The sequence below is a fragment of the Alligator sinensis genome, unplaced genomic scaffold, assembly GCF_000455745.1.
Source record: "Alligator sinensis unplaced genomic scaffold, ASM45574v1 scaffold997_1, whole genome shotgun sequence".
NCBI classification, from domain to species: Eukaryota; Metazoa; Chordata; order Crocodylia; family Alligatoridae; genus Alligator; species Alligator sinensis.
The window spans coordinates 181,163-200,919 of NW_005843001.1; the positions used below are offsets into that span (position 1 = coordinate 181,163).

The 19,757-nt window shown below is 43.6% G+C and overlaps 2 protein-coding genes across 4 annotated transcripts in view; one reads left to right on the forward strand and one right to left on the reverse strand.

The window, feature by feature from the left end:
- The window catches only part of SPG11 (SPG11, spatacsin vesicle trafficking associated), a 51,061-nt gene extending 40,342 nt beyond the window's left edge, over positions 1–10,719 (forward strand). The window contains exons 33-39 of one of the 3 annotated variants that reach the window (XM_025193039.1): positions 920–1,053; positions 1,695–1,802; positions 2,480–2,648; positions 3,715–3,800; positions 4,383–4,538; positions 5,367–5,518; positions 6,825–10,719. In XM_025193039.1, coding sequence (XP_025048824.1) covers positions 920–1,053; positions 1,695–1,802; positions 2,480–2,648; positions 3,715–3,800; positions 4,383–4,538; positions 5,367–5,518; positions 6,825–7,005 — 986 coding nt within the window. In that variant the 3' untranslated portion in view covers positions 7,006–10,719. Of the gene's footprint in view, positions 1–919; positions 1,054–1,694; positions 1,803–2,479; positions 2,649–3,711; positions 3,801–4,382; positions 4,539–5,366; positions 5,519–6,824 lie in introns of those variants that run through there. The other 2 variants (XM_025193038.1, XR_003092008.1) reach the window with 2 other exon arrangements.
- Positions 10,065–16,566, reverse strand: EIF3J (eukaryotic translation initiation factor 3 subunit J). Its single transcript, XM_006036694.2, has 7 exons — positions 16,552–16,566; positions 16,130–16,199; positions 15,765–15,856; positions 15,212–15,326; positions 14,132–14,290; positions 13,075–13,148; positions 10,065–11,090 (listed from the first exon to the last, which is right to left on the reverse strand). The coding sequence occupies exons 1-7, from the start codon at positions 16,564–16,566 to the stop codon at positions 10,959–10,961; spliced, it is 657 nt and encodes a 218-aa protein (XP_006036756.1). The 3' UTR covers positions 10,065–10,958.
- Between the last annotated feature and the right edge of the window lie 3,191 nt (positions 16,567–19,757).

Below are 19,757 nucleotides of genomic sequence, written 5' to 3' on the forward strand. Positions count from 1 at the left end.
TTGGTTGCACTGTGGAAATGCGCAGGAGTTATTCTTGGACCAATGTGTATTGTATATTAAAACTGATTTTTATTTTTAAAAGGTTTTGTAAATTTGATAGTAATTTCACTGCGTAACTGGTTGAGAAGCAGCATTGACATTGGGTTAGCTGTGTAATTGCAGTGTGTAAAGGACAGCTGGCTTCCCACCTCATCCTGTCTGCTCAGGTCTGGAATGAGAGAGCACGCCCCCGTCCCTGCCATCTCTTTGTATCCCCACACCCTTGAAAATATGGGGAATTCCTTTGCCTCCCACTTTCAGAGACTGCAGTAGTGATGAGCATTGTGCTACAGTACTGAATGCATAGAGAGGACCTTGGCCCCAGTGTAAAGCACGCTGCATTCTGCTTTGGGATCCTGCCATGCTAATCAGCAAAACACCTGCCTGTTCTGAGATCTACAAACACATTCACTGCATTTAATCCATTCATTCTGGCTCTGAGAACTCAGTCCATCCTAAACATCACTCAGTAGATCAAAGTTAGGAGAGGGGTCTTCAAACAGATGTGGAATTTCAGGCTTTATCATTTAAAACAGATCTGATTTGGCATGATGGTGTAGCAGGGTAGGTAGAGGGAGGCAATTGACTGTGCATTTGTCAGGCAGTTTCTTTTCCTTTCACGCATGGTATTAACCTGGCAGAAAATAATCCAGGGGACCAGATTGTAAAGCAGAGTAGAAGACCAGACTTGACTCTGTGTGCAGTTACAGAAGCTGTGACCTATAAAGCTGCTCAGGTGTAATGCCTGACATGTTCAGTTCAGTCTCGCTGTGACTAGAAAAGTTCCAAATCATTTGCAGAGTTGGCACCACCTTTAAAAAATGCAGCCACTTGTTTCGTCATTTTATTATTGAAGCACTTGGATTCTCTTGTTCTTTAGCTACAGAGCTGCTGATTTTGGCCCATAATTGCTTTAGTCTGACGTGTCATATGGAAGGAATTACTAGAGTCCTGCAGGCTGCTCGGCTTCTCACGGATGAACACTTGGCGCCTAATGAGGAGTACAGCCTTGTGGTATGTAGCTGTCATACCCTAATCCCCCGCGCCCCATTTCCTCCCCAGCTCAGTAAAAGGCTCTCCATGCAACAGTGGCACAAGATGATACACCATAAAAGATCAGGGAGCCCAGGTGGCTTCTGGAATTAGCATCCAGATGCAAAGATTTTCATTTCTAGGTCACTTGTTTTGCCTAACCTAGATCTATAGACCAAAAATAGCTATCCTTATGATGGCTCTTCGGTTTGATAGTCAGCTGCAGGTGGCCAGCTGTCCACATCCTTTGGCCAGTTGACGGAGCTTGCCGGAGAAATGGCAGAAGCTGCAGCAGACTGAAGAGGAGATCTAGCTTGTGGAGTTTTAGTGATCACATATTGCTAAACGAAGTAGTTCGCATTACAAAGCCAGCAGGCACCTCCTTTCACTGCCTCCAGAAGGCCTCCAGAGTGAAGATGTACCATGTTAATGACATGAGATGTCCTTCCAGCCTGGAATCGCTAGAGAGGGCTAAAAAGCTCCCTGCATGGCTGGTGTTTGCTAGATATCTTTGTTTTAGAAATGGTGATCCTTTGACCTTTATTTAAACTGGCATAGACTAACCCTACAGCAAAGGCAGGTTTTCCCATGTCACACTGATCTTCATATTTTTCTCTCTAAAGGTCCGGCTCCTCACTGGCATTGGCAGATATAACGAAATGACGTACATATTTGATCTGCTGCATGAGAAACATTATTTTGAAGTGCTGATGAGAAAAAAATTAGACCCGGTAGGTCTGATGGTGGAGGGGAAACAACAAAGGGTGGGGGCGGTGTGCGCATGTGCATGCACGCACACACGTGTTCATGCGTTAGACAGGTAAACTTTAATCTGTCGTTGACAGTATCTAGGAAGCTTTTATTTTACCTATACTCAAATTATAATCTATACTGCATGTCTTCAGTTGTGATTTGTTTTCACCCACCATTTATTAATGAAATCTTTTTACCATTTTTTTTTTCTTTCTTCTATTAAGATTATAAAGAGATTCCTATAGTTAGTTAAACAGTTTGGACGGTCTCAAAACAGGCCATGCTCTTTAATGATCATTTTTTGACAAAAAAAATTGCAACCATTTCACTTGGCCTCAGCAGGCAGAAACTTGGAGGCCTCCGTATATTTTGTGTGTGATTGGACATTTAATATCAGAGGTTGCTGACTTTAAAATTGGTGACACTTACCTGCCAGATAGCAGCAAATTTATGAAAACTAATCAATAGCTTATTTTACATCTGTAATACTTCAGTTATATTCCCATTACGTTTTGAAGTGTATAAAGGAGACTCAAGATAGCATGGTGATCTTGCTTGAAAATTGTACAGGATTTTGTTTTGTTTGCAAACCCCAAAATGCAAAGCAAATCTAAACTCCTCAAGTATCTGTCTCGATATTGGTCCTTCCTGACAGAGTGGAACTCTGAAGACAGCTCTGCTAGACTACATAAAGCGTTGTCGCCCGGGGGACAGCGAAAAGCACAACATGATAGCCCTGTGCTTCAGCATGTGTCGAGAAATTGGAGAGAATCATGAAGCAGCTGCCTGTATACAGCTGAAACTCATTGAATCTCAGCCTTGGGGTGAGTGGAAGTTCTGGAACCAAGACTACGTGAATGTTTGCACGTAGCTTCTAGGAACACATTGGATTGCTGTGCGTGATCGGAAATTGGCCAAATCCAACATTTTTCTTTGAAGGCATCATGGATCATTGCATACATAGAGGTATGGTTGGGAAATACCCTTCTGATGGCTTGTCCTAGTGGCTGCAGTGTTAAAGTCCCTTCCGCTTCAGTAAGGTGCATTGCGTGGTCCCACTAGCTAAGTGCTGGGCTCTTCTCTGACAGCACATTATGTCTGGCTGCTTTCCTCTTCCAAAAAGCCATGGTGGTTCCTGGTACCTGTGCTGCTGGAACACCCCTTACCACCACTGATGTAGCTACACCCATGCTGATCTGCATTTATGCAGTGTTCAAAAAATTGAACTTTTGTGGTGCAACAGTAAACCTCCCTAAGCAGGCTGCATGGATGCCTAAAGGGTGCTTTACTTCTGCCCCTAATGCCACAGTGAATGGTGCATGTTGGGAGTTCATAGGATCATAGAGCCGTGGGGCTGGAAGGGGGCTCCAGAGGTCACATCTAGTCCAACCTCTGCCTGAGGCAGGATCAGCCCTGTCCAAACCGTCCTGTACAGATCCACTGGCTAACCTCTAAGCAAGACAAGTCCACCTTGACACAAGACATAACTCCTGAACCTGCAGGGGGACTGTGGCAGCCAATGTCCTGCTGCTGCAGAGGTTGTTAATATACGCTCAAGAGTTGCTCTGGAACACAAGCCAGTGTCATCAAGGGATCGAAGACAAGTTATGCTGAATGTTTTCTTGACCTGGTTGGCTGACCAAAGCGCGTGGAAGTTGCAGACTTGCCTTCAGAACTTTTGATTGGGTTCCTACCATGGCTTTGTGTTTTGTCTATGCCTTGCAGAGCAGCGTCTTGTGTGGGGCTAGAATTGGTGCGTTGTGGTCTGTTACCGCTAGAAGTGACTAGTTTCAGATTTTAAATGCATTACAAAACTTGTTTGGGGTGTGCTGTGCCCTGTAGCTATACGCGCCTTGGGTCCTTGTTTCACATCTCTTTCCATTTCAGAAGAGTCTCTCCAAGATGTGCCAAATTTAAAGAAACTGTTGATGAAAGCTCTGACTCTCTTTATTGATGCAGCAGAAAGTTATTCCAAGGTGAGCTGGCATGGAATTCAGGCTTTGTTGGCTTTCGGTGCCAGCCAAGGAGGGGTCAGAAGTGGCTTTAGGTTGAATGGGAACGGCCAGTAGCATCTCTTTGGGGGTGACCCATGAGGAGCCATCCCGACCTGAAACAGTGCCTGGGATGTGCCACGTTGCAGTGCAGCACCAAAAGATCCTGGTGCAGAGGCAGCGACTCTCAACCTGGCTGACAAAATGATCACTCAGTCACGGACCGCGCACTGCTCCCTGATCAGTTCTTAACATCTCAGGGGGGAATGGAGGAGGAGAGGGAGCCCAGCACCAAGTTGACTTGGTGCTGGACTAGTAGTGTTAAAGTAGGAGTGGTGACAGTGCTGCGGGCTGGCTTCGATTTTTATAGTGAACGTCATTTGATGGGTGGAGCTTCTTATAAGAATACGGCCAGGCAGACTGAGTGATGAGAGAAGCTGCAGTGGTTTACAAGGCAAAGTACCGACAGGCTCCAAAGCCTGCAGACCCTTGCTCAGGAACTGGCATCCTGACTTCCTTGTAGGAACGTTATTCTAGGAGCTTGGTTTTGCTTCTTTTTGACTCTAGGATTCCTGTGTCCGCCAGTCCTTACGCTGCAACAGACTGACAAAATTGATAACTCTCCAGCTTCATTTTCTGAACACTAATCAGAGCACGATGCTGATCAACCTGAACCGACAGCGCCTCATGGATTGCATCATGTCCTTGCCCAGGTTCTACCAGGTAAATGGCTGAGTGAGAGAAGCTGCGTGCTCCTGCTGTCCTGGGGACACTGCCAAGACTCCCAAGGTGAAATGCTGCCTCAGGGACTGAGAATAAAGCCAGGTGCTGGTGGTGACCAAGTTACAGGCAAGCAAGATCAGCACCTGGACAGGCGGGCAGTGGGAACAGGTGTTTTCTCAACTCCTCTGACTCACTTGAAGCAGCTCATTCAGAGAAAGCAGTTCCGCAGAAACAAAGGGGGACTTTAGTTACAGAGAACAAATGGCTTCGTTACTACTGCAGCCACAGCAGCATCCTAAATAGTCAGCCTCTTTGGCTTTCAGATTCAAAGATCAGTTCTCCAGACAAAGCATTCTCCTTTTGTATGGCACCTGGTTCTTGTCGTTAGGTCTTCAGTGCCTTGCTCCGCCTTGTCTTTTTTTCTCCATGTTTTTAAAAAGCACTCTGGTATCCTGGCAGCCTGTTACATGTCGGGGCCACCTCCTTCCTCTCCACTCCCTACTCTTAGGGCCCCAAACTACTCAAAGTTCCTATTCAGATCAGATTTTCTAGGCCTTAATTTTCTGTCCTCTGTTTCTTTACTGCCCATCATAAGTATTTCCTACCTTGTTTTCTTATACTTCATAGTGCCTCCTGCATTTCCCTCGAAGGATGACTTGGGGGGTAAACGCAATACAGGGGCAGGACCCAAAGCCGTGACTGCATTTTTTGCCAGAGGACATATAAAAGCAGGAAGAACCCTCGTGGCTGAAAAGCTTTTACCAGTGCAAACAGCTTAATTACAACCCAACCTAGTCAGTAATTTCTGGGAATCTTTCTTTCTCCTAGGCTGCTATCGTGGCTGAGGCTTATGACTTTGTTCCAGACTGGGCTGAAGTTCTGTATCAGCAAGTGATTATTAAAGGTGACTTCAATTATCTAGAAGAATTCAAACAACAAAGGTTACTCAAAGCGAATGTGTTTGAGGAGATTGCTAAAAAGTAAGTATTTCTACAGCCCAAATTCCTTTTCATCTTCAGAAAGCGTGGTTTTAAACAAATTCTAAAATACTTGCTTAGAGACGATAACTCCTTGGGCTTAATTGGGGAAGAGCAGCCTCCAGCAGCTCTAGTTGCAGGTACAGACTTCATTTATTTCAACAGTGCTGAAGACATTCACATACCCAGCTTTTCAGAACTGCATGGTTAAACCTGGCTTAGATCTTCATCTGTATTCTTTGCACTGCACCTCAGGGGCGTGTTGGCAGAGTCTAGTCCAGTCTGCACCTACCTTCTGTAAGATTAGAACGACTCAGAAGTGTTGAGAAAGCAATTGGCACATGTGCCGATTGCTCTGCTGCAGCGGGGAAGGTATGTCAGGTGGGTCGTGTGCTGCTTGAAGTCGAATTCCTGTGCCACAGACTTCCTGCGGGAGGGTCAGCGAGCTACCTAAAGCCTCTGTTTTCCCCGTCAGTAAAAGTGATAGCATTACTAAACCTAGCATAGGCAGTCAGATGAGTTTGGGATGTGAAGGACTTCGGCTGTTGCTCAAAAGCAGTGAGGGGGTGGCAGCAACATCAGTTCTCCAGACCCCTCTGTGCTCCTGGGGGAAGGATCTATGCGCTGTGTGTGGCACTGAGGTACTTTCCACACGTGGGCACAGGTAAGGGGTGGTGCTGGTCTTCAGTCCAGGCTGTTAATGTGATAGAAAATCCAGCAGAGCTTGGGACTTTTTAGATCAGTGGTTCTCAACCTTTTTGGACTCAAGGCACCCCAGAATAACTTTTGTGAATCCTATAGCACCAGGTTCAAAAACAAATGTATATATTGCAGTGCTTACCCTCTTGCAGAGGGGCTGGGCAATCATTCAGGTAGGGCTCAACCCTGAGCCTGCTTTTATCTACTTAGCTTATCTCTTCACACCTTTATGGCACCTTTCAAAAGATCCATGGGCACCCTGGTTGAGAATCACTGCTTTAGATACTAGTCAGTTTGCATTCTTTATTAAAGTGCCTTATTTTCAAACAATTGACCCTCTAGGTGATGGTAGAGAAGCAAAACCTGATCCCTTTCTAAGAACATGCCCAGGCTGTTTCCCACCTTCCCATTGAGTTCTTCTGCTCCCTAGTCCCAAGACGCTCGACTGGGATGGTGTAGTCAGGGATGGTTTTGCCCTGAGCAGGGGCTAGACTAGATAGCTTCATGAGGCCCCTACTTCCCTAGGATCCCATGAGAGAGCCGAAATTCTCTCTCTACAAGGACTGATGCCCTTTCTCCCCTTCTAATGCAACGTGAAATTCCATTTCAGGCTCAAACAGCACCAGCCGACTGAGGCTGCTCTGAAAAACCTGAAGAAATTACTGACCTACTGCGAAGACATCTATCTGTACTACAGATTGGCATATGATAACAAGTTCTATGATGTGGTAAATATGCTTCTGAAGGATGCCCAGACTGGCTGCTGTCTAAATGACATGCTGGCAAATTAGACTCCATGCTGAGAGATGAAGAATCTACCTGGCAGCAGTCCCATGACTTGTGCTGGTTACATGATTTCTTTAACAGACTAATCATGTCTGACTAACTTATCTTTAGCTCACCTGTTTAATTAAGTTATGTGGGATAAGATTGCAATTTTGCTACATGAGGGTTACCAGAAGAATCTCAGCCTTGTTTTGAATGTCCCTGAAGCTGTGTTCTCAAAACCTGCTGGGCTTTTAATTGCCAGTCAGTCCACAATGACCCGTTTGGCTAACAGAGATGTAGGGGGTTTGACTTGAGTAGGAACAGCATCCAAGCCTCACTTGAAAAAAATTCACAAATGCTAAGAAGGGTTTGTCCTGTCGTAGAATTGTTGTTTGGATGGTATGCTTGAACTGAGCACACGATCAAACATTTATAACTGCTTTTTATTTATGATCAAAATGACCTTCCCGGGCCCTGGAATGCCATCAAAACTCGCAGTGTTCATGCTAGTCTCTTGGCTTGCTCCAAAACCTTCAAAGGACATTCCTCCATTGCTACACACAAGTGAGTTAACTTCAACCTGATGTAAGGTCTGCAGCAGTGCTGTACCATGGCCCACGGCAAGAATGGACTGTTTATAGTCCCAATCAGATCAGTATTTACCAGGGGTAAGTGGTTGATCCTGGGCACTCTAAGTAATGAAACAAAAGAGAGTTTACTACATTAAAGTGAAATTTGTATTTGTGCAGGCACAGTATTGAACTCTAATAAATTTTCTATTCCTAGTATATAGTTGTCTTGCTCTGTTTTGAATTGTAAAATGAATAATTTTCAACCTTCTGGCATAGGCACTATGCACCTAAACAACTCCTGAAGATGGTCAAATGTCTGGTTGTCATATCCCATAGCCCCTGAATTTTGACAGTACTTGCAAAGTGGAAGAGTTTGACAAAGAATAAAGAGTCCTCTGTCAGGAGGCCACGATGGGTAAGAGTTCCTCAGGCAGGCAAAGGATTTCTACTGAGATTTCCAACAGTAAATGTAATCACTGGTCTCTTGGGTATAAAGGGATGCTATCACCTGCTACTACTGCCCATATTTTGCAAAAAAAAAAGACAGTGAATGTAGAACAGATGTGAAGCTCCAACAATTGCTAGGGGACAGCTCCGTGTTCTTGGGGAACCAGGGCATCTAAATCTGGACCAAAGCTTTGGTTAAAAAACTGCAAGTAAGCTGTTCTAAAAATGATTAAGAGGTGGGACAATTTTTGTGCTCAAAGAGAATAGGGTTGTGTAGGGTGTGACTTAGGTTGAATGCTGCTATCTACCTTGGAAGACCAGCATCTAGTGATATATTTGTCTCGATGCAAACAGAAAAGCTTCCAACCAACCCAGTGTGCAAGTGACAACTTCAGCAGTTGGCCAGCTGGGAGTTCAGCTCAGCATGCCACCAGACACTGGCAAAGAAGATACTTCCTTGAAAGTCCTATATACAGCGCAGTGGATGGGAGCTAGATATCTGCTACTTCATTTAATGCAATGGGAAGAACCGTGGCTCTAGGATGTGTATTACCTACACTGCAACAACAACTCTATCAAACCAAGATGCTAAGTCCTGCAGCCCATGGGTGTAACTAAGTTTGTGAGTACGCCCCGTGGACTTCAGTACAGATGAACGTAAACAGAGGAGTTATCCTGTAGTTTGACATACCGTAGATTAAAGAAAAACTGCACTGTCAAAAGGATTGCAAAACACAGCCAGCTGTTTCTGCTACAACTGACAGTGGTGAAGGAGTGTAATCTTTAGCTGTTTTTCTAACTGAAATAGGTGGTGATGGCAGGCTTGTGAACACAGGATATTATTTCACACTTCCTTTACTTCAAGTTTATCATCCTCAAACTAAAAGCAAGATTTTTTTTTTTTTTTTTAAGAGGTCTACTTTTTGCAGCAGAACCCGTACTTGTACCATGAATGGTAGAAGTAGTATAGTAAGAATTCAGGTTCTTGAGCATAATTTTGCAACAAGGTGTTGTTAGCTTCATCGGTAAGGCCTGGCCAAACTTTATTTGGCTTTTATTGTGAAAATAAAATTGAAAAAGTGTAAATTAACAGCCTCAACTGTCAGTCACTTCATGCAGTTCACTGTGTTGGTCTTAGTTGTAAAACACAAAATTCATTCAGTTTTTAGAACCAGCTACTTGCTAAGTACTGTACAGCACTAAAACCAGACAGCCATTAAAGCTAATGAACCAATAAATTCAAAGAACAAAAAACTAAAAGCAGGAAGAGAAGCCATCCCTTATTCAAAACTCGCTCAAGCTTAAAAAGGGACCAGTTTATTCTAGCTCCACCTACCATCTTTGTAGTTAGAGAGAAAGCGTCTAACAAGGCCAGTGTGTGGAATTCGATAGGCAATGTCCATTTGTGGGTCTAAACTTCTATTTTTAGAGTTGTGAATGTGCCCAGCCCTCCTCACTTGGTACTGGATCATGACAGTCAAAGCAAGGAATATTCACCAGCTTCTCTTCTAGCAATATTCTAGTTCACTCGACTCAACATTCAATGCCACGGGAAGAATTCTTTTCATTGCAGAAATTACTCTGTTAACATCTTCAGCTTCTCATCATGGTCAGATTTAATGACCATATGAGGCCCCCACGAGCAGGTTACTCATTAAGAGCATGCTTCCTCAAAATCTAGACTGTGGCCGTTCCATATCTGGCAGCTACTACAGGTGCTGAGGCTACAAGCACGTATCAAGCCAAGGCTGCATCTCACGATTTTCTTTCTGGATAACTCCCCTGAATAAAGTATATCAAACACAGGTACATATGTCATATGATTACAAAAAAAATACATTTAATATTGCCACTCACCTCCCCTGTCTACCTGACAGACACCACCTGCATTGGAAATTAGCCGTCATGGACCATTAAGCATTTAGAAATAAAGTGACAGTATTACGAGTCGCCTAAATCAAGCAAATTGGCTCATCCTCTGAGGACATTGCACTTGGACCAATGGAGCTGTGCCCTCCTGCATGGACTCAGCACTCAAATAAGTGCTCCTATAACACAGGCTGTGAAGTCCTCACAATAGTGATTTTATTAAATTAGTTGCTTTATAAAACATTGCAGATGTCATAATTGTTAACATAACAATTTGCCCAACTGTAGTAACTGTTGCAGTTTGCTAAGCAGTTTGGTTTTTTTTGTAAATGAAAGAAAACGGCAGAGTCATGAAAAGATCTACACAACCCATGAGAACAAAGGAAATCTCTCTCAGACACTTAAACCAGGCAGTTAACTGTTAAAGAACCTGTACAGCTGTATTAGTAGAAATATTCAGATGAATGTAAACGAAATCGCTTATACTCGAGATACAAGTCATTTTTCAAATGCAATTAAGGAACTGTTTCCTTGTTCTGTTCTGGATGTCAAGCTTTGAAATAACAGTGGGTGATGTGTTTTCAGGTGCAGTATCCTTACTCTGAAGTTAGCAGGCCCCTTCACAAACCTATGAAAAACCTCAAGCTCTTAACTCGATAGACAAAGCATTTTTAATACTAAGTGCACACCACACCCTTGCTGCAAACTGCTTTTGTTCACAAGATAAATCATTCAAGGAGGTACAGTTAAGGCTGCGTTACTGAACTGTGCTGGTAATAATACAACTTTTGCTGTGTTGAAATTCATTTCCAATTTAGTGGCTGTTACTATGAAACCAGATAGTAACAAGTAAAACATTATTAGAATTTAATTGTACTGTGATTTATGTAGATATTGAGTTTCTTCCTTTTAACCCCATGGCAGACAGGTATCCCAATGCTTTAGCACCAATGTGTCAAAGGGTTAAATAACCAGCACAGAGATACTGCACTTTTGATTGTAGCATTTGGCAGAATTTAAAGGAAAAGAAATTATGCTACATGTTTAAGGGATTACGGGCAACAGAAAGATGTAAGGGAAGATAAATGTCACATGAAGTCTTCAAAGTCTTGTACATATTCTCCATCATATCCTCCATAATCTGCCAGGTCATCTTTCATAGTAGCCTTCAAACCACCTCCAGGCACAACTCCTTTTTTCTTCTTTCTGGCTTTACTTTGCTGAGGAAGGACCAAAAATGTTTTAATTTACTTAAGAGTTCACATTAACAGCATACAATATTTCTGAGAAGAGATGATGAAGTGCATGGGTAACCAGATTTAACTTATTTCAGTTCCCCAACTCTGATCTGATAGAAGGTGAACATGGTTGTCAGCTGCCCTGCATTTCATATAATGGTGCTGCTGACTCCTACCACAGAAGCAACTGCATCTCAGTTCACATTAACTTACTCATGGCAAAGCCATGCTATTTCTGGGTTTCCTCTACCTTCCCGAAGAGTGGCCTCATTAATCAAAATAGCAGCATGTTCAGCACAACATGGCTGGAGCTAAGGAGACACACTAAGTAAATCCAAGTGTAAGGTGTCTAATGTTGTACTGTTACTGAATTAATTAGAGGGAATCATTTTCTTAGGGCTTTTATATGGCTGCCAAGCAGAGTTGTCCAAAACCTTCCAGGGGAAAAGGTGGTGAAATCTTAGTCACAGGCTCTTGTCCTTTACACATTAATAATTCTGCCTGTGCGCACTCGTTTTGGTTATAAGGTAAGCTAACCTGAAATTCAAGTCTGATAATTTGCAGAAATAATGTATTAGAGGCAAGTTCGTAACACTAAATATGTTTTCTAACAATACTCTTAAAGTAGTCAGGTGATGGTACTGTATATTACTAAACTGAGGAGCAGGCAATTTCTTGCATACTACTTTGAACAGCTTTGGGAAATTCTTTTTGAATGGATACAACAGCAGAGAGGCCAGAACTGGAACAGAGTAAGTTTTGGATCCAAAGATATCCAGAGTCCACATTTTTAAGAACAAAATTTAAAAGACTGAAGATTGGGTGAAATGCAGCTACGAATGCTAAAAAACACAGTAGTAAAGCACAAGAAAACTACATTCAGAATACCACTGCATCAGCTTTGTACGTAGAAAAAAGCTTGTATTTCTAAAGTCTACTTCTGTTAGAAACGTGCAGTCAGTTCAATATCACAGACCTCAAGCTCCAGACTCAATATATCAACTTCAGGCAAGAGAAGGTTTAGTCTTCCGTTGAAAGATTTTTATGGCAAAGTTCATTTTCCCTGGCAGGCTACCAGCTGTCAGTGGAGGATGTGTTTATGAACATGCAAAGTTGCTATTAAAATAGGTTGTGCCCAGAAAGTTTCCCTTTCTCCAATCACCTGCCAGATTTGGATCACATGCAACAACAGCCGCTTGTTTACAGAATATGGATTACAGCTGGCGCACAGTGGTTTCCTTCTCAGACTCCCCCATACAGGTACTGAAATGGTGTAATTTCAGTTGTATCCTAGACAGCATGGCTTGGATTTGACAATTAACGTGTTTGCTTACCCAGCGTTTAAGTGGATTTTACAAGTCATTATCCCACTCCTTGTAAACTTCTGCACATAAAATATTTCTCTACAATTTATGAATCGCAGAAGGAAACAATTATGTTTCGGTACAATGCTGTCACTTTTTTCCCATACCTTTTTCACAAGTCATGTGGTTCTTTGGAGAAACACCACAATTTAAGAGAACTAGGTAGCTGTTACCTGCTGCTTATATCACTGACCATTGTTGATCTTAGTTTTTGCTACAGACTGACTTCAAAGGTTTTTAATTATTTCTACAAAAACATTAACTGAAGATCTGGGGCTTCCCCGCCATTCCTGAGCACTGGCAAACAATCTATACCCCAAAATTAGTGCAGAGAGGAGAGGTGGGCAAGATACAGGCAAAATACTGTTCACTTTAAACATGAATTTTTTTAAGTTTATGAGATTCAAATTTAGGCCTAGGACCCAAATTTGTAACTTCCAGTTCATGTCTCATTAACATTCAATTTATTTTAATTGAAATACAGGACTCCTCTCCCTCCTCACCTCACCCCCAATTTTTACAAAGGCCACGCTGTACAGTGTACATGGGGATTAAACAAGTTACAAAAAATTCGTATGGTTAGGAAGAAGCAGATGTCTTACCTTTTCTTGTTTTTGTTTTTCACTGCATAGCACTGTCAAAGAATTTGTGATCTTTTTCAAATCATCAACTTCCACTACATTAGGAAGAGAGAAAGGGGTTTTTTTTAAACCAATATTGTTTTCAGGAAATCATCATATCACCAAAAAGGTAAGGTTAATTGCAGATTTTGATCCCAAAATTGAACAGAAAATGGCAGAGTTCCCCCACGGGCAATCTGAATCCTCAGAACCAGAGTCCAGTAGTTCATAATCCCACGACACATAACTTATATGTACTAAAATGTAAAGTTGTTAAAACTTTGTTTAAAAGAATTAGTTAATATGGGAGTCTAACAGTGGAGCACGGGCTGAGGAGCACTTTAAGCCTTTCCCAGAGGTCTGTAACGGGGCAGAGTGTTTGAAGGCTTCTGGGAAATTGAGGCACCCAGGAAAAGTGGACGTTCAGGATCACACCTTTGTTCACTCTGAAGGACAGTACATATAAACATAGGAAGACAAGACATCTCAAAATACTCCCGGACCAAATCTCAGCCAATCAAGAAATGCAAATAGAAGCCAAGTTTACCATCCATTTTATGAGTCAACTGTGAAGCAAACTATAGCTGTGTTTCAGTGTAGTTAACTCTTGAATTCCAAAACACAAACTGCTCCCAAACTGAGTTCACATAACACTGGAAATTTCCTTTTCCTTTCCCGCTGACCTACTTGCATTATACAACTCGGGAAATGTTTCACCACTCTTAAAAGACTTTTGTAGGTCTGTACAAGGTTTAGATCAAAACAGAATTCACCTGCGTTTAAAAAGTGGTCCCAAATGGGTACCACCACATGGAAAGGATTAATAGAAACCTCCTTTAAAAAGATATACGAGGCCTGATTCTTAGCTAGTCAAAAGCTAGTAAAGCATGGTCAATCAGATGGGTACATTATTTAATATAATACCACGTAAGTCACATTTCATGTTTTACTCGATTAACATGTTTTCAAATTTGGCCCTATTCTGTTTCCTGGAGCAATGGAGCCATGTGCTAGGAAATCCCTTTCAAATTAAACTTACATGAAATACATACGTCTCGAACTAATGTTTCCAAAAAACTGGCATAATGTAATGATTTTTCATACTGTGTAATTTTCTCTTTTAACAGTTTGCCAAATTCCGTAAAGTCGTCTTTTGAAGATGGATTCATGGCATCTATTCCACAAGTGTTATTTACACCTGCAAGGAAAGACAAAAGGATCAGGGGAAGGTCTAGTGCAAGAACTGCGAGGCCACACTGGGCAGGTCCTTTAGCCACAAGGTAAGCAATCGCCACTCGCACTCCACTTCTTGTCCCTACTGAAGCAGCATCACTGAAACTTGAGCTGTGCCTGCCCACTCATTTCCTGTTTGGCTCTGCCATGCACGACTCACTTAAACAACCACAGTCATTAAGCTACATGGGATCTGTACGTGATTCTGGGGCGAAACTTTATCCTATATGTAATCTGAACTATCCACTGTAGTATTCAGTGTATTGTCTCTCCCCTTAAGTAAGGAATTGCAGGCCTCAAGCTCAGCACTAAATTAGTTGGACGCTTCCCCTCTAATTGACAATTAGTATCTGGACTGTGGTTTCCATCCTCAAATCAAACGCCCACTGGATGGTTTCTGCAGACACTAGCTAAAATGACATAGGGAAGAGTCCCGCCATCTCAGAAAACAAGGGTTCAGCTAAATAAATGTGAATGTGTATTTTTCAAACAAGCGTATTCCTCAACCATAAACCAGCACAGCCAAAACAACCTGTACCGTGTGCTTCACTGAGAGAACTGGCAAACACAACGAGTTCCCCAACCTAATTAAGCCTACTGTTCTTTTGTATCTGCCTGTTCCACAACTGTACTTGCTTTTTCAGCACCTAGCTTATTAACATATTTAATGCTGAGCCACACCCAGACCGACAGCATTTCTGAAGAGCAACACAGGCAATTAGAAATGAGTAGTTTCTTTCATGTGTTACTCTATACAATGCAGCTACTGACTGGAAAGTTCAGTGAGGCGGTGAGGCCTGCTGGAAATTCCTAGCAGCAGATACTACCTGTGGTATTACACCACACAAGCAACTTCTTGGGTGGGTTCAGCTGTATGCACACTTACCAAATGTTTCTTTTGCTAATTCAAGATCCGCCTCCTCTTGCAATTTCTTTAGCCGTAGTTTATCTGCTACCTGTTCTTCTGGTGTGAGTTCTTTAGGTTCCTCTGGTACCTCTAACTAAATATGCACATATATGTACAAAAATAGACTGTCATTCAAAACTCTTGGCAATCTTCTGCTTACAAATGATTCATTACAGACAGTTACCAAAACCGATCTACAGAACTGAGGGTCCTCGTATGTCAGTTCACATTACGTTTAATGTGAGCACTGCTGTGGTAAAATGCGAGGGATTTTTCCATGCTGGTATTTCTCCTAGCTAACTGGGCAGTGTACTTCTGTTTGAAGCAGAGCCACCTGAAATGCAACCTTTCTTGCTAAGCACCCAGATGGTTCAGGCCTCAGGGAGGATGCATCAGGGTGAAGGTCCCCCAGAGGACCACTGACTACACATCCCAGGGACAAAACAACAGAAGTTGTTTCACTGCCCCACGACCGCTGGTCCCCCGTTTCCCACAGGAAGGTAGGATCCAGACGCCGAGAAGAACACCTTACCCTTTTTTTAATCTCCTCTTGCTTTTTCTTCAGTTGCCTTTCTTTTTCTTTTATTTTTTCTGCTATTTTCTTCTTTTCTGAAACTTTGGTTTCTGTAAAACAGGAGGTCTTTAAAAGTTCTCCCCAACACTGAAGGTAACAAGAACATTGCACAACAGGGAAGAAAAGCATCACAGGTAATCTTCCAATTCAAAATCCAGAGGTGCCCAATATAAAAAGCTTTTTTTTTTTTTTTTTGGCACTAATAAACCAAACATGTTTTGGTGATTCTGTCCCATTAATCCAGGTTTACGTACTACAAGACAAATCAAGAACTCTTCCCCATCCTACGCATCATGAAATATACTCCTCCCAAAAGTTCTCACCTTGTTTTACCTCAGTCTCTTTTACTTCCTCCTCCTCCTCCTCCTCTTCCTCCTCATCATCCCAGTTATCCTACCAAAGGAGAAGGGATATTATAATCAGGATCAGAATATTAAACCACCAACAGGTATCTGTGCAGAAAAGATAATCATTGATTTCAAGGAAAAAGCCAAATGGGGCTGACACATCCATTTATTATTCCCCTCTCCACAATCCACTCGCATCTTCCATAGATTTGGGTCGACAGGTGGAAAATCCCAATCTCCAATGCAAGGCAGGTGTAAAATAAGGAGTTTTTTTGGTGAATTTACTGAACTGCTTCACTAACAAGTAACCATCGTAGAAGGCAGCTTTGGAATTACATTTCCCAATAGTTCCTGTATGAAGCCCATAGCCCTAAACTGAAGTAAAGCTCATCTTTTACGCAAGGCATTCCCATCTTGGTGTAGGGACCTGAGTCAGAATGACACCACTGCATTCCTATTTAAGTCGTTCCTGGGGTTAACTTCTTCCCTCATCGTTAAAAACCTCCAGCTGCTCTAGTCTTAATGTGTCTAGCTTCAGCTTCAAAGTTTCCAGTTTTCACAGCTTTATTATGCCTTTTTCAGTTAGGCTAAAGAGCTGCCTACTCAAAAATCTCTTCCCCATAATCAAGTAATCTCTTGTCAAACTGTTTTATCCAAGACACAGTAAGTCTCGCCATGTAAAGCACATATTCCAGAATGTGACAAAAATTCACGTCACTTTCTCCTAAACCTTTACTGTTTTTTACTGAAGCTCTAGAAGCACTTACAATAATGTTGTCTGCAGCTCTGCCTTTACCTCTACTGGACATTCACCTACTTACTTCTCATCCAGGGTTCATGTTGGCTCTCAGCCACTGCACCGCATTAGCTCACATTCATCTGGTAACCCATGAGCTCTCGTTCTGTTCTGTCACTGCCTTCCAAGACACTGTCCCCTATTCTGCAAGCATGAACAGTCTGTTGCTAGATGGCTCAGAGTAAAATGCTATATTGTTCAAGCAAACCTATCTTACCCAGTGATCCAAACTCCTTGATAGAACAGACCTGTGCATGTCATCTGCAGCCAGAAGTGATATTATTTCATGATCGTTAATAAAAAACCCACTAGGGATAATCACTTTACAATTAAATGCTCTGACAGAAGCGCACTTTTTTGATTTAGTACTACATGACATACAGACCAAAAAAATAAAAAATAAAAGCACTTTATAAACTTAAATGCTTCTCAGAAATCTAAGTAGAGCAGTTATTTTATTAAGCAAACTTGTACTCTCAAGTCTGACAGGATCTGTTTTCCATAAAACGATGTTAGTTGTCAGAATGCCCCATTTTAGTTCTTCACTAGTTCTTTCAATTTTGCCTGAAGCACAGGTAGACTTTCAAAGAAAGCTACCCTTTTAATTTTACAATTATATGATCTGACAACAATGCAATTCAGCATGAAAATTAATGATTAACATCAATCAGCAGCACACTATTAGTATAAGCAAAAACTAAGACTTCTAGTTTTAACTGTGATTTGCTAGTTTGAGTAGCAGCCAACATACCCAAATTCACTTACACACGTTTCACACCGATCTAGGCAAGAGATTCAAAAGAGGGCACGCCAATAAGATTTTCTTGGCCGATACCGATAGCCAATTATTAACCAGCCATATCAGCCAATACCAATCCCATAACCGATTTACAGGAATGCAGACCGGCAGCTTGGAGAGCAGTGTCCTCCTGGTAAGTCTGTGGGGGAGTGAGGAAAAGAGGTACGGGGGGGGCCAGATAGAGGCCCTGGGGCAGGGGCAGGTGCTGCCCAGCCAGGGCGATTAATGCAACCCCAGGGCTGAGAGCAAGACGGAGCCACAGGCAGCTCATCTGGGTTGCACTGGGAGGGGGCAGCTCCCTGCCACTGCACGCACCCCCTGAGGAGGCATGGTGGGGCATGTGCCCCCAGATTTTCACAGAAGTTTAGGGCTGGAAGAGATCTCTTGAGATCATTGGGTCCAGCCCCCCTGCTCTGGGCAAGAAAGACTGCAAGGGTCAAATAACCCCAGCAAAGTGTGCATTCAAAAACTACCCACAGAGGGACATGAACCAACATATTTAATGATTTCTTTGCCTCTGTCTTCCTCAGTAAGGACCAGAACTGCCACCTCCCTGCTAGGCCCCCATCGGGCCCCGAGGGAGGCACACCTGAGCCCAGGGTAAGTGAGGATCTAGTTAGGGAGCTGCTGGAGGGGCTGGACGTTTTTAAGTCAGCCGGTCCGGATGATCTCCACCCTAGAGTTCTAAAGGAACTGGCCGGGGTCATCGCGAGTCCCCTGGCGCAGCTTTATGAGCACTCGTGGTGCTCTGGAGAGGTGCCGGAAGACTGGAAGAGGGCCAACGTGGTTCCCATCTTCAAAAAGGGGAGGAAGGAGGACCCGGGAAACTATAGGCCAGTCAGTCTTACCTCGATCCTGGGCAAGCTGTTCGAGAAAATTATTCTGGCACACATCCAGGAGGGGCCAGCAGGGAAATGCATGCTCAGGGGCAACCAGCACGGGTTCATCAGCGGCAGGTCATGTCAGACCAACCTGGTGGCCTTCTACGATCAGGTCACTAAATCACTGGATGCAGGGGTAGCAGTGGATATAGTCTTCCTGGACTTCCGGAAGGCTTTCGACACTGTCTCTCACCCCGTTCTCATTAGGAAACTGGGGGACTGTGGCGTAGACACCCACACAGTCCAATGGGTCACCAACTGGCTAGAGAGCCGCACCCAGAGGGTGGTAGTGGATGGGTCCTTCTCGGCCTGGAAGGACATGGGCAGTGGGGTCCCGCAGGGCTCGGTCCTCGGGCCCGCCCTGTTCAACATCTTCATCAGTGATTTGGATGAGGGGGTGCAAAGCACCCTGTTCAAATTTGCTGATGACACCAAGATGTGGGGGGATGTGGGCACAATAGAAGGGAGCAACAGGCTACAGTCGGACCTTGACAGGTTACAAGGATGGGCGGAGGAGAACAGGATGGGGTTCAACACAGACAAGTGCAAGGTGATGCACCTGCGGAGGAACAACCGGCACCATACCTACAGACTGGGGAAGTCCCCTGTTTTCAGCACGGAGGTGGAAAAGGATCTTGGAGTCATTATTGACTCCAAGATGAACATGGCTCGGCAGTGTGGGGAGGCGGCTAGGAAGGCCAACTGTACCTTGTCGTGCATCCACAGATGCATTTCAAGCAGGACCAAGGAGGTGATCCTCCCCCTCTATGCGGCACTGGTCAGGCCGCAGCTGGAGTACTGCGTCCAGTTCTGGGAGCTGCACTTTAAGAGGGATGTGGACAGCATCGAGAGGGTCCAGAGGAGGGCCACTCGCATGGTCAAGGGACAGCAGGGCAGGTCCTACGAGGAAAGGCTAAGGGACCTGAACCTGTTCAGCCTCCACAAGAGAAGGCTGAGAGGGGATCTGTTGACTGTCTATAAACTGGCCAAGGGGGACCAGCAGGCAATGGGAGAGTCCCTATTCCCCTGAGCAGTATTGGGAGTAACAAGGAATAACAGCCATAAGTTGATAGAGAGTAGGTTCAGGCTAGACATCAAGAGGCACTACTTCACAGTCAGGGCGACTAG